The 14,945-nt window shown below is 47.0% G+C and overlaps 1 protein-coding gene across 1 annotated transcript in view; it reads right to left on the bottom strand.

The window, feature by feature from the left end:
* Positions 1-1,502: 1,502 nt before the first annotated feature.
* Positions 1,503-14,945, bottom strand: part of KSR1 (kinase suppressor of ras 1) — a 73,686-nt gene continuing 60,243 nt past the window's right edge. The window contains exons 12-20 of the mRNA XM_055796675.1: positions 14,871-14,925; positions 14,090-14,135; positions 12,675-13,054; positions 11,650-11,746; positions 10,731-10,864; positions 10,154-10,285; positions 9,791-9,926; positions 9,301-9,434; positions 1,503-4,839 (exon numbers count right to left, since the gene is read on the bottom strand). Coding sequence (XP_055652650.1) covers positions 4,761-4,839; positions 9,301-9,434; positions 9,791-9,926; positions 10,154-10,285; positions 10,731-10,864; positions 11,650-11,746; positions 12,675-13,054; positions 14,090-14,135; positions 14,871-14,925 — 1,193 coding nt within the window. The 3' untranslated portion in view covers positions 1,503-4,760. The remainder of the gene's footprint in view (positions 4,840-9,300; positions 9,435-9,790; positions 9,927-10,153; positions 10,286-10,730; positions 10,865-11,649; positions 11,747-12,674; positions 13,055-14,089; positions 14,136-14,870; positions 14,926-14,945) is intronic.

Here is a 14,945-nt window from a genome sequence, read left to right as displayed (position 1 = left end):
TGGGAAGCAGCTTCTCAACATGCTCTAGCGCTTCGAGAAACTGCAGTGATGGCGTTCGTAACCCGCGGAACAACTTGGCCCGTCTTATCCAGGAGCAAAAACTGTCTTTGGTAACTGCAGGTGGACTCAGCATCCCTTAAACTGGCCCCGTGCGCTGGGCGGGGGAGCGGGGCAGGGGCCTGGCGGCTGCAGTGACGGGCAGCAGCCACGAGGAGGCGATCGCACCCCAGGGACCGCATCGTGCGGAGGCGGCCGGGCCCCCAGCCCAGCCCCGGCCCCGATGCGCTTTGTTGCGAGAAGCGGAGCTGGAGCCGAAAGAAAAGCGCGGAGCCCGGTGCGCGGTGCGCGCAGCCAGCCGCGCTGTAAGTGAAGGCCTGTGAGACGAGACTTGAGAGAGGGCACAATACGAACCGTGCCCGCAGGAAAGACACGCGCTTGTATCTCGTTTGTGGGAGGCAGACGGGGACTGACAGCCGGTATAATGGGAGGAAAGCAAATGGGCTCAAAGGCCATAGACTAACAAGTCAGTCTAGCGAAAGCAAGCTGTTAGACACAGCAAGGGCTACAGACAAAAGCTGTGATGCTGATTGATTATTTTCTAATCTTATTTTTTTCTTACACGAGCTAAACCTGAGACTTCTGTCACCCTTTACTTCAGCGTGTTATTTGAGACTTTCTCTGTTCCAACAGGATTTCTAGAAGTGGGACCACTTCTGTCACGATAGTTGCTTATTCTTGCCCAGTTCAGAGAAAGGTTTTTAACACGCACTTGGCTCCCTGCCATTGCCCACCCCTCGGCTGAGCTCGTGGGGCAGGGCGGCTTTGGCAAGCCCCCCCCAGCCTCGGCAGGGCCGGGGCTCCATGCGTGCCTGTGGGCCTCTGTGTGCCGCAGAGGGTCTGCGCTGCCAGTCAGCAGGGTCCCGCTCTGGTCATTCCCTCGTCAAGGGCCGACCCGTCCAGTTCGCATCACCCCATGGCCGTCAGGCTCAGGTGTGGCAAAGGAAACGGGGAAATGGCAGGGAACCCCCTACTGCTGCCTCGCTGTGACAAGCGAAGGGCAGGGAGGGCGTGAGGATCCGCAGGAAAAGTGATGACAGGAGCAGGTGACCTCCCTGCACATCAGCCACCATCTCTGTCCCACCACCTCTCTTTCTGCCTACGCACCTCCCACGGTTTCTGCTCTAAGTACACCGCCCTGAATTCCCAACTGCGATCTGCAGAGGGGTCTCCCACCGCTGGCCGTCACCTCTGGGAGGGCGAGCGCTGACAGGCGGTGTGAAAAGGCACCGAGCGTTTCTCTCTGCTGCCCGCACACGCTGCCTGGCCCCTGGCGTGCCCCTGCTGTCCCGGGTCGGGCTCCGCAGCCCCCCAGCCAAACCGCAGCGGGACGGGGGGCGCTCCCCTGCCCTGGGCTGCGCTGTGCCGGGGGGTCACCGTGGAAATCTGCTCTGTTTAGTTTGGCTACAAGGATATGAGGGGGGGAAGGTCAAACCACACTTCCGTAAGACTTGCTTTATCCAGAGCAAAGATTTATTCACTGAAAAGATTCCTACATATCCAGAATTTCATCAGCATAGAGTGCACTCTTTTCTTGGTTTTTGTTGGGTTTTTTGCTGGTTGCATAAACTAATACAGAAACTTGTTAATACTAACAATTTTTAATTAATTTAATAGCAATTCTGGAAGACACTCAGTTGATAGAAAATATAAAAAAAAATTTTTGACTGTACAAACTTTACATCACATTTGAAAAGAAAATGTGTCCATTTTCACCATATTAGACTCCATTTACATTCACTACTGACGTGTGGCTTCTGTAGCAGCATTGTACAGCCAGCTTCACATTTACAGCTCTGGAACGGCCCGGGCGTTCCCTGCGTCGTGCTCTTGCGCCAGCACTTGAGGAGACGGTCGGTCCGCAGACCATGGAACAGGACAACCCAGCGACTGCCGCTTGGCTTGCAACGCGCTGAGGGTCAGAGAGCTCTGCCCACAGCTGTGCAGCTCCACTGGTGTCGCTCAGTCGCCAGGTTCTTACACCAGCTGATTAAAACAAAAATTCTCCCAGAGACGGTGATCAGTCTCTCCTCTCTGACCTGCTGGGTCCCAGAGGCTGGGTTTTGCTCTCAAGAGCAATTTCTGGGTGTTGAATACAAACCAAGGCCAGGCTGAATCAGAATCCCCAGTCTCATGACTGAAGGCAGGTCCCGGGGGACGAGCCTCCCGCCGGCATTGGGACCTCGCAGCGCAGCAGGGCTGGATGTGGCTCGCGCAGCCCCGCACCTGCGGTGTCTGCACAGACCGCGTTCGAGTTACACCTGAGGGCAGTCTTAGGAAAGACAAATGGTGGCATTTTTTTGTTGTTTTTTAAAAATTATTTTGTTTTAATCTGGCTGGTCATCTAGTGCTGTCTGTCCTCCTCTTAGCCAGTCATCTTATTAGAAAAAAATTGAGATTATATTGCTTTCCCAGCGTAGCCCTTGCACGCAGGCACAGGAGCGTCGCTGCTGAGGAACAGCAAGGAAACGCTTTTTATTTGCAGGTTGGGCAACTGGTTGCCACAGTGAGCAGCTGTGGGTGTCCCAGCGTTCAGGACCTGTTTACGCACAGAGGGCAGGGGTAAATCACGAGTAGCGTGCCAACGCTGCTGCCTCCCTCAAGCACGGAGTTAGCTGAAGGCTGCGCAGAACTGCAGGCTGTAAAGTAACAATTTGCATCCAGCAGCAGCTTCTGCCCTTCCCTAAGGCAGGGGGGCTCAGCGTGCCACGGGTGCCCAGTGGCACATTTCTCCTCACTTTAGGTTTGTGTTGTGCTGTTGTTATTTAAGCAGTACTCGCTGGGAAAACAATTTCTGCTTAAAACTGCTGACACAAGATTACTGAGAGACAACAAACAGCAGCAAATCTTGAGAACCAAGGGGTGTAGGTTAAATAGAAAGTAGAGTTGGAGGAGGTTTATTTGCTTTAATGAAGGTGGGGGAGAGGAAGGGGGTCAAGAGAGTACCACAGTGCTGCACCTGGCTACCACCAATTTTTTCTTTTATATCTGAGACACATGTAAAAAGTCACTAATTTGTCAAAATATTCGTAAGAGACTACAACCGACGTGCACATAGTAGGAGCGAAGCTCTCTGCTCAACAGAATTCAGGAATTTTTTCTGCCACTTAATTTCCTACAGAAGTCAGCCGGCCCCACCGAGTGCCTGTCACTCTGCTGGCCCCACAGGGCCTTCAGAGCTCCCCTCCCTGCAGCCCTCGCGCCGAACCCTTGCAATGGTGGTGAACGGTCTGTGGGGCTGTAACGTGCTCTAGTGCTGTTGGAGACATGAAACTTGGTGACTTCCAGAGAGCCCTAACAAACTACCTCAACAAAACGAAGCACTGTAAGGACAGAAAGGATCTGAATGTTCCTTGTACCATGAGGGCTATCCCCCTACCCTGGCTGGCAGGAGGCGGCAGAGGAATGTGATTGGGAGGCACAACGCAGCCTCTGTCGATGCTGCTTGCAATTCATTTGCCAGTGGGATGATGCATCTGTTACCTTAAATGCAGTAAGCAGATGTATCCTTTATAACCTCCATCTTACACACTGGAGGAGGGTGTAGTTGGTTATTCTCGTCTTAAAATTAACCTTTGAAACAAGTCTGAGCTGTTGGGTTGAGTCAGGTCCTTTAGATCCAGATGTCACCTTCCTGGCTGTGAGATCTCTCTCATTGTTAAGTTTTCCCCAGAGCAACTGCTTTAGGCCCAGGCTTCTCAGCTTGCAGACTTCAATGTGACCGGCTGCAGGAGCTGGGGACGCTCTGTGTGTGTGGAATGACTTCGCATCTCTGAACAAGCTCTGTGCACTAAGACCTGATTTAATGCATTATTTAGGGATGCCATTTTCCCTTGACTCTTCCTGCAGTGCCGGAAAATGTCTTTTCTTCTACAAATGAAATGGTGATCAGGGCAGTAAGGGTCAAGTCTGCTTGGTCAGTGTTGTAATTCCAGAAATGCTGCTGGTTTAGGGGGCTAGAACTTGTTGTGCCTAAAGCTAAAAAAGTAGAGTTTGACCCTTGTACCCAGAGCTGTAACAAGCCTTGGTTTTATTTTTGCAAAGGCCAGCAAGTCTTCAGCTTCCTATGGGATTGTGTGAGAACAAGCAGCTGCATTGTGAGTTCTGTGTAGAAGAGCACTTGAGTCTTCAGTTGAGACACAGCCTCACACGATCAGAAACTCTCCTAGCGATAGGTTTGCACCAGGGTAACCCGGAGCTTGGGCCAGCCCTGCTGAAACAAACCTCAGGGCTCAGCGATCAGTTTGGGCAAACCACGATGCAACAGATGGATTTTTACCTTAATGAAAGAAAAATGCAAGCTGGCACTCCAGCCCTTCACGCTAGATGCAGTGCCGTTCTGAAACAAGCCAGTTCCATTTCTCTCAGGGAAAACAAACGCTTTGAGGCAGAAGAGAGCTCCTGTTTAGCACAGACATAAGAAGGAACTAGAAACAGTTCTTTTTTTCAGTGCTATCTGAAAATGGCTGTAGTTAAACTTGATTCACTGTTTATTATGTTTAAAAAAATATAGTTCACACAAAAGTATCATGTAAACATTCTTTAAATAACTGCTGGTGCTCGGGCAGAATGCAGACTTTACAGAGACCACGGGACTGTGAACTGATGGTCGTGCGGCTTTCAGCTTGGAAGATTCAGTGAAGATTTCTGACGCTTTGTGTAAGTAGGCAGACAATGTTATCACAAGACAGTTACACACCATGCTATATCTTTTGATTACTTGGTTCCAGGATTCCCAAGCCAAATCTTTCAAAACGCAGGACAACTTTGCTACTGTTAATGCTGAAAAGAGTGGAGAGGGAGAGGAGAAGGGAGAGGGAAAGAGTTATTTATTTTTGATTTTTCTTACACAGCTACAGTCCTATAAAAGGAACTAAAATGGGTTAGCTTCTGATCTCGTACAACTTCACCCAGAAAAGAAGCTTAAGTAATTAAGCAGCAAACACATGAACTTATTCATGCTAACCTCATCAGTGGAAACATACAGCACAAATCTGATTTGCCTCAAATTGGAGAAACAGGGGGATTCTGTATGTACCTATGGTGAGTAGAAGCCCAACACTTGTCTTCAGTGGGCACTGGGTTTCCTTGAAGTAGAAGGGAAGGAAAAAATGACTTACAGAATTTTCTTTTTAAGAGAAAGGGGTGTTTTGACAGGGCACATCAACTGGTAAAAAAAAAAAAAAAAAAAAACCCACAGAAAACAAACCCATTTCCTCCTCTTTATAGACTGTAGCAAGTGCAGAAAGATATCTTTTCCTTCGCCCTTGAACTGTTAGCATAGCTAGAAACATTTTCACTTCAAAATGCCTTCCTACACACATGCACTCAGGTGACAGCAAAGCAGAGCCTGAATACATGAGCTCTTGCAGGAGCCCTTCTGAGAGAATGAGTACGTGGGAGTATTTGTCCTCACTGAAGATGGCAGAAACCTCTCTGGTTCTTGGTGCATATTATCCTCTGTCCCTATCCTCTCCCCTCCAAAACAAGCTATTTTTTCAAAAATCGTGAATTGGTAAAGAATGAAAAAAGACCTTTTCTAAAAAGGCACATATTTGCTGTTACCTACAATTCTGCAAAGCCCCTAATGTTACGTCAGACATTTTGCTGAACAGGGGATGTAAACAGAAGCAAACCATAAAATTCAAAGCACTAGATTTTCCAGGGGAGAGGAGAAGGAGGAACTGAACGATGCTCTTGCTTTCCTCCTCTTACACAGCATTGTAGCTGGTCCCGGCTGACCGCCGTGGGCCAGTTCTGGACACCACTTGTGGCCTGGTCCCCCATAGGCTAAGGGACTGCGGTCTGCTCCGAGCAGAGCAAGGACCGTCCTTCTTTCCACTCAGGAACTGCACCAGCTTCATCCAGCCCCTGACAAAATTGACGTGGGTCCCAAGGGAGAACTGGCACAAACTGGCCCTTAACTCTTGTCAGGTTGCAGCGCGAGTGGAGCGTTCGGTCATCAGCTCTGCCTGTGAAAATGTACCTGTTCCCTTCAGGCGACCTTCAAGCCACAGTCCAGCCTTAAGGACAACAGGCATAACCTCAGACTGCGACTAGGAAACTGCCCCCCTCGGCCTCGCGAGACTTGCAGGACATGCACAAATCGCACCAGTTCCAGGAAAACCCCAGCCTGCTGGGCAGGACACAGCACTTTCTGTCGCTTGCACCCGGTTAGTTAGAGCGCGGATCACTAGACCCTTTCCCGGAGGAAAGCCTGCTGAAACGCTTCAGAAGTGAAAGATGGCCACGCTGTTAGACAGTAACTTCTTGCAGACAGGAGTTGTTATTCAAGCTAACAGCCCACACCAAGCGGAAAAAGGGAGAAATGGAGAAGTCTGATAAAGTGTTGATTATGTCCATGGGTTAATTTCGTGGTTTGGTTTTGCTTTTCTAAATGGAAGGTGATTGTCCAAGTTGCCAGTTAGGATACAACACATGGAAGCATGCAAGGTGGAGCCCGTTATTGCACCAGTAGCTACAACCTACAAAGAAATACGGGAGGGAAGGGAAAAAGACACCATGAGAGTTAGTTTTCAGTTATTTAAAGCAAACCTTTGAGAACTACATATTATAAAGCTTACACCAGAATAAAGCATTGAGGTTAGCGCAGAGTTTCCCAAGGGAGTTGTCAGAGGGGCTGGGAGCGTGTCTTAAGCGGGTTTTCAATCGGAGTAGGTCTCTGGCTGGCACGGCTGCAGCGAGCCTCCCGGGTGTGACTCGAATACAACGCAGTTTGCAGGGGAGGAACAACAACTGAGCTGCCTGCACTTTCATTTCAACGAGCACTAATTCAGCTGTCAATGCTGATAATTAATACTGACACTTAAAGTACTTCTCCTCTATTAAATGCTTTGAGCGGAGAAAAAATAGTAATGTATGCAAATTGACATGAACCGCTTGTGGGGGTGTTGGTCTGTCTACCCAGACAAAAATAATTAGGGTAGCTACTATATAAGACATCGTTCTGCAGTTCCACAAGCTGTTCAAGAATAACTCCCTATGGAAACGCTAATCCAAAATAATCACTTGGCAGATTGCTCTGGAACTGAGCATTCTCCTGAACCGACTGCCCAACTGGGAAGCATTACTTCAAGTTCATTTCCAGTGTGATGTTAGAGGACGATGCGAGTGTGCCTGTCTGCAGGGGAAGGTGAGGCAGCCTGGGCTCGCTCTGCTCGGCGGAGCCTGGCTGGGGAAGCGAGCGAGTGTGCAGGCAGTCATCACAGCTACAGAGCCAACACGAGCGGGTCTTATCGTACAGAGAAATGAGGGGAGGCAAGTGCTGACACACAGAACCACAGTGGTGGAGCACAGCGTGTTTCTCTAGAACAGAAAAAAAAAATTTACCGAAGGACATTGCTATCATGCAAATCTCCCGGCAAAAAAATGGCCTTAAGTACAGCGCTCTCCCTTTGAGACAAGGGAGGATTAGTTTAAAAAAAATGGGAGGAAATGTCACAAGTGAAGCTGGATGACTTGAAGGAATGGATAACGGTAAAGCACACACTCACGGTAGCTGGGTATAGACCTGTGCCTGGAAAAAAGGTTTGGTGTGCTTTCAGCCAGAAAAGGGGAAAAAATTGTTACTCTTAAATTACAACTGAAGGACAGAAAAGAAGCAGCGATTACATGCACGTCTGTTTTTTAGCTCAACTTTTGTTGGTTTCTCTTTGAATTTTTATTTACAGGGAGGGAAGTGCAGCTGTGATGGCTCCGCTGGGGCAGCGAGCCCCGTGCCTCCCAGCTGCGCACAGAGGCAGCCATGGGCGACTCGAAGAACAACAGCCAAAGGTAAGGTGTGCTCAACCCTTGCTGTACCTTTGTAGAACACGTGCTCTGATACACACAGATACCTGTCTAGTGTAAGGAAAACATATCAGACTGTTCTACTTATCAGCGAGTGGGTAGTAAGCATTCAATCTTTGCTGATAAGTGTCCCTTTGTATAAAGATGAAGCCACAGCCTTGGAGAAGCATTCCGCATTTTAAAGTTATTAGACATCATAATATATCAGGGATCCAGTGCAAGTGTTAGGGAAATTGCACAAGAGACAAATGACTTTGAAGAGGTTACCAAACTGTAACCCCATGCCCAACAGCAACTCAAAGTGTGGTGCTGAGGCCGGGCTGGCTGCCTTCTGCCGCCAGAGCTACTCAGGGTAACAGCGGCAGCAGTGGCAATCAGACAACTGACATAAAACTGGCCTGGGGTGGGGGCTTCAGTCTCTTGGCTCCAGAAATTGTATCTGCTTTGCTTCACTTGATTGTGCTAGAAGTGGACCTGGGAACCACCCTTCTCCGAGTGACAGGTTAGTCAGGAGAAAAGGGGCTGAAAGTTTTAGGTCTTGTGCCTTTATGCTCATCCAGTCTGAACTGGGATGAGTTTCCTATTCTGGTCTGGTTTGTCTAACAGATGTCATGGCATGATGTACAACGGGTGTTTTGAGGGACCTCTTCCAGTTTTGACAGTTTAGAGATGCTTGACCCTAAGACCTTTCTTTTCCAATTGCAACACAGAAACTGACTTTGAAGGTGTCACAGTCTGACAGGGATTTATGCTGACTTCTCATGATTTATCTTTCCTTGGTCCAGATCTTGACATAATTCCAGCTTAGAGATTCAGTCCAACCATTGCCGCTCATTCCTACCCGTCAGTTTAAGCATCTTCAGCATTTCTGAGACACCTGACACATGATTACCACCTGCTTTGGGTTTTCCCCCAGCAGTGAATTATTCGGAGTCAGGACTGCTGCTGCATTTCTTTATGTGCCTGTGGGAACTGGCACCCTTCTGCAAGGAGGGGTGGGGGTGGGGGTTTCTCACATGCTCCCTGAGGAAGGCTACGAACTTGGGACTCTCAAAATTTGACAGTTCCGTTCCAAAGGGAAACGGTGGCACATTCTTTGGTCCTTCCCCTCCTCAGTCAGTACCAGCCATTATAGGGGAAATTCTAAACCCTTCAAGGTCAGTGTGGGCCCTTTCAAACACTGATGGTAAATACTCTCTGAAACCAAACGTAAGTAGTCTGCTGAAGGGACGTGGATATGTTCAAGTAGGAAATGAACTGTCTGAAGCATGCAAGCTTAACTGCGTAATTTCCTAGTAACTGGAAAAGCAGAACAGCACAGTTACTCTCCCGTCAGAGGTTCGACGGCCCCCAGAAAGGCAAAATAAAGCACCAAATCAATCAGCTAGCAAATTCTGAGTGGCGTAAATGTTCTTAACAGCAGCAAATACTCACTCAGCAGACTTCCAGAAATGTCCTGGGTGGGAGAGCCGACGATTCAATTTTGGCAGTTTTTCAAGCATATCCATGAGGGCAGTGAAGCTAGGCCTCTCACTGAGATCAAATGACCAGCACGCTGAGAGAATTTCCTGCAAAGGAGAGTTGTGGCTCATTATCTCCACTTAGTTCACAGGTCAACTGCACAGACCAAACAACTGACTGAGCACTGTGATTTGTGCAAGCCCAGCCAGAGATGCTGTTTAGTGGAAGTCTCGGGCATTCTTAGCATCAAACAGCATCCTGCATACCAGCGGATGTCCACTCCTCTGTGTCAGATAGGGGCAGAGCCTCAATACCTAACCTGATGCCCCATTCTAATCTGTTCTCTCTCCCGCCCTTTATCCTTAGAGTTATAATACAAGTACAGTAAGCTGCCTCTTTATGCAGCTCCCTGTTTTCCTGATAAATAGCTACATGGCAGGATTCCTGCAACTGAGGTACTTACATTGACTTCTTTCCCCAAACTAACAGTTGCAAGAACTTGTTTCACTCCCTCGCCACTTCCAATCTGCCAGATGAGTGCCTCTGCAGGCTGGTTCTTGAAAGGCCATTCTCTTGCTTGGAGCTCATACCACACAGTCCTGCAATGTTAACAGACAAATCAAGCCTTTACCTGCTCTTAAAAGAAAGGCACAAAACTGTTCCAATTTCTTCAAATAAGCTGGGGAAGGTGTGTAAGGCTGTGCAGCAAATCCCGCCCGCCCGCACACCTCCCACCCACGACTTGTAGCAGGTGAGAAAAACGCGTCCCAGCTAGAATCCCGAGTCTGTGACAGGAGGACGGTGCTCTTAGGGGCTCCTTTCTTACCCAAAGGCATAGATATCTGCAGCTTTGGAGAAAGGCAGCTTGTCTTCGTCCTTCCCAGGGGCCATCTCGCGAACAATCTCGGGGGCCAGGTAGCATAACCAGTCATGGGGCAGCTTCAACTCATTCTCCCTCCTGAGTTCAAAAGAAAGAAGTGGTACAGAAGCGCTGCTGCTTCCAGGAAGCAGCATATGGGCCATATCTGTGCTTCACCTAATGCCTTGACTTTATTCACTCAAATGTTTTTGCTGACGTTTTGTTTCTAATTTTCTTGCCCTATTAAAAAATACGCATGTGTTAGCCTGACTCTCTCTCCAGCTCATTCTTGGCCTTGAAATTTTGTTTGTTCTGTGTTCAGAGTCCTAGTCCACACAGAACCTCCTAGTTCTGTGCTACTGGAACTGTAGAACGAACTCTGCTTAAAAAAAAAAACCAAAGAAAAACGGTATATTCCAAAAATGTGTGTATGCACTAAACCATCAGCACTCCTCACTTTACTGTGTAATGCATCAACATGCTTCCTTATTTGATCACTATTTTTCATTCTAGAAGTGGACCAAGTATTGAAACCTTCACTTACCTTCCTTCCTGAACCACACCCGAAATTCCAAATAATCCAAAGTCAGTGATCACAACTTTCCCATTGTCATAGAAAACATTCTTGGATTTCAGATCTTTATGTACAATCCCCTTTGCGTGAAGATACCCCATGCCCTGGGAAATATACGCAGAGATGTAAGTTTGTTGGGTTCTTTGTTATTTACAAGCCTCTATCTCTGGGACACTTTACTTTCTAATACAGGTTAACTCTCATTACTCCAGCATAAATTATTAATTGGAAGTGGGGACACGGCAGCTGTCTGACTTGTACAGGAAGGGTGCAAGGGAAGTCTGCAAGGGAGCAGATCTTGGTTTAGCGCTCAACTTCCAAATTGCTTTTCATCCTTTACATAGTAGGGCTGCTGGAAGGGTACTCTTAGTTGAAGCATCAAGCGGCTGTGGACTTGGCAACCCTGATGAAGTCTGTACGTGTCAGAACAATGAACAACTGACACAAGTTTGCTCACTAAATTCACAGGATATTTCTGCCAGCAAAGAAAAGAGCAGCTTCAGAAATGCTTCTTCAGTTGAGAAATACTGAAAGCAAGCACAGACACTGTGCTGATCTGGGAGAAAATGCCATCTACTTCAGAATGCATTAATTTAGTTGCAGTTACTATAATAAAGAGACCTGGGAAGGAAACCTGTCCTGCATACCTTTCTTCATTACTCCCTTTATCTAAATTCTCCCTCCCCAGCCCCTTACTGGCAAGCAAAAGGTCTCTTTCTGTCCTTACAGGCCCCTACCTTACTGCCCACTAAATTAGCCCTTTTTTCCAGCCAACTTGGAGCATCTCCTGCTGCAACACCCTGTTGGGCTATTGAGGCTTCCACAACCGCTCCAGCTGTGCAGCCCCTAAGCCCTTGCTGAGGCCCCCGTTGGCATAGCGTACCCTTACCTTAATGATCTCCTGTGCTATCTGCCTGGTTTTGTTAATGTCCAGGGATATCTTGGGGTCCCTTACAAACGAGTGAAGCGTCCTTCCTTTGCAGAAGCTACAGGAAAGAGGAACAACAATCCTTAAAAAGGTCTTTAAAATACTGGAGGGGAGTAAGAATGTAATACTGGATGATCAGTTGTTTCTTTTATCACACTGACAGAATCCCAGCCCTCCTCCCCTGCTGAAAAACACCATTTTGAAGAACTTTAAGGACCCCGTTGATTTGCGTCTGTGTGGGCGTACACGTTTAGGAGACCTGTTCTTAAAGCACGCTCAAGGATACACAAGAAATGCTTATGTATTTCTTCAGAGACCCAGCTGTCGTTATACTGCTCTGACATATGAAGTCCAGTTTTCAAAATCTGAGCACCAGCTTCTGCTGCTGGTCACTTATGCAGGAAACAGCTTTTGAAACTGGCAGTTAGAAATCACCCCGTATGTCCTTGCCAGACTGTGAGGACGGCATGCCCTTGGCCTTACTCAAATTCAGCCTGCATATGAACATCCCCAAAAGCTTTATTGAGGGGCCAAGTGATCCTCATCTCAACTAAATACTGAAAATGGGAGAGGGGAGAAAATCAGTAACATTTCCCCCTAATCAGCAAGTGTCCCTAGGAGGAACAGAAAGGAAGAGGGAACTGTTGCATTGCCAGACGCGCACGTTGGTTTATCATCACTTTGCTGAATTGGAACCATCTGGAAGTAGATGGCAGAGGAACAACCTGTTCCAGATTTTTTTTCTCCAGCTTTTTGAATGTTATTATTTAAGAATTCAAAAATAAAAAGAAAATTGCCAAAAAATATTATATATTCCCTAAAAGGAGGCAACCTTAGAATCCAAAACTCTGAGCAACACAGGCTGCATCCATGTCTGCCACCTCCTGACTGTAGTGAGAGGTTTATTTTTATCTATTAAAAAAATATATTATCTATCTACATAATATGTATATATTTAAAATAATACTAAGATGCTATATCCTTACCTGGTAATGATTGCTAAATGAGGAGGGTTCATGCATGCTCCCATGAAAAGTACCACATTCTCATGCCGCGTCTGTCTGTAGTTCATCACCTCCTTTTTAAAGAGCTTGAGGTGATCCTGGTTGTTCCCATCTATCTCCAGCAGCCTGATGGCCACCTCCCCGTGCCACTTCCCCTTGTAAACCTTCCCCCATCGTCCCTGACCAATAGGGTCCCCCAGTTCTATCTGTTCAAAGGGAATGTCCCACTCTTGCAGGTAGACGCTGGTCTGGCTAGGTTTGCGGTAAATCATCCCTTGCAAGTGTGGCCGTCTGTTTGGCAAATCTTCCACCTCATCCTCATCATCTTCAGGTTCTGATTTATTAGTCTCTGCTTCTTCCACCTGTTCACAAAAAGAGAAGGGAAACGTGCTGAGAGTCCCACCTGGAGGGCAGAAGCAGCCTACCAGCCAGCAGCAACGGCTGCTTTGAGAGAACTCCAGAGGCTGGACACACGCATTTGACTACAGCCCCAGAAACACACTGCACAGGACAAAGTCATCTCAGAAGGCTACAAGAAGCTGTATGTCTTCTGTATGTCAGCACACACATGTGAAGACAAGAAAGGCTCTGTCCCATAGAGTTATATTTACAGAACCAGCACTAACGTCTCAGCGCTCCGCATCTCTCAGGATTTGCTTCTCAGTGTGGGGAAAAATGCTACAGACCATTCTAAAAGGAAGAGTCAAGAACCTCTTTGTTCTTCCAATAAATGTGGGCACAGGCTTTTCTGAGATTACTTAAATTCTCCTGTTAGGGAGAAGTGCTCCAAAAATCAACAAGCTTGATCCAAAATCCAGTAATTCCTGCTGAAATCATCAATTCTCTATCAGTTTACTCATCCCTACAGAAACCCATTTCAGCGTTCGTACTACAAGCTGAACATGTGCTTAGGTGCTACCAAAATCACAAGACTTGTGAAGAGGTATGGAAAGGCCTTCCTATGCAAAACACAAGCCCATACTCACAGTATTTGCTTTGCAGGACCTACCGCAAGCTAATCTGACCACTGGTAGTATCTACACGTGCATTACTTGCAGATTTGAGGTCTGCAGAGCTGCATTACGAAGTCTAAATGCACCAGACCTGCGGCCCTTGTCATATAAAAAGGGCTGCATCAAACTGAGCGAGCCAGAGGTTTGAAAAATATCATCTTAGCCCTATTGGAAAAAGTTAAATATTGTTACGAGTACTTAATTGTTTCAGCCTAGCTACAGAAACCATGAATTTTCAGTTGAGATCTTTGCAGTACAAACAGTGCAGTGGAACTGAGGTAAGGCACACCCAGTCGACACACATAATTCCAGGGCCACAACTATTTCATTGCACTTTCAACATGGCATTTCTGATTGTACAAAAGGGCAAACCAGAAAACCTACCTCTGCTTCACATTCAACTCCATCTGTGTCTGGCTGTTGATCAGCACTAACAAGAGAAGACAGGTTTACAGTGAAAATAATGTTTGCGTATCCACCCGAGTTAGAAAAGTGGGCTGCTACACATGCAATTAGTGGGGTGGAAAGAAGCAAATAGAGAACAGATCTTGATAGCATTATAGTAGGTCAGAGAAAAATACAATTACTGACCCACTTAACAGATAAGGACTTCCTAAGCTTACTTTAGCAAATGACGGACAAAGACTTTGAAGTGATTTTCAATGATAAGTGGCAGGAATTGACTTGGCAGCGGCATGGCTACACTATTACAATGCGTTCCAGTAACAGATACTCCTGTTCCTACTACTGAAACACCTACAACAGTGAGGAAGCAATTGCGAGTGCTGGCAATGCAGGCTAAAATCTTCTGCATGCCCTCCAAGTCAGACCCTGAAAAAGATGCTTCCCTGCTGCTAAGTGTGTCATGCTCTTTCAGTTGTAAAACTACGTAACTTCTATTTCATCAGACCTTTCTGACCTCGGGAATGCACACATAACTGTAACTAGGTGTTAAAGGCATGGGCTTCTTACTGTCCCGTTTAAAGTAAAGATCACGTTCAGCTTTATAAAACTGGTAATACCAGTATTGCCCTTGCTGACTAAAATTATCCTCTGACTTCTCAGGTTGTAAGTTCAGTTTGGATCATAACATAGCACTTTCAGACTGATCTGAGAAGTATCAGGTAAACACAATGCAAATAAAAGAATTTAAAACTATACTTACTTAGTGTCTGCAGCTGTTTCTGGCGGCTGTGCTATTTGTGCAGGGCTGGGAAGTTCTGGGAAAGAAGAAACATTT

The sequence above is a fragment of the Falco peregrinus genome, chromosome 2, assembly GCF_023634155.1.
Source record: "Falco peregrinus isolate bFalPer1 chromosome 2, bFalPer1.pri, whole genome shotgun sequence".
In the NCBI taxonomy this organism is placed as follows: Eukaryota; Metazoa; Chordata; class Aves; order Falconiformes; family Falconidae; genus Falco; species Falco peregrinus.
This window is presented reverse-complemented; position numbering and strand designations above follow the sequence as displayed.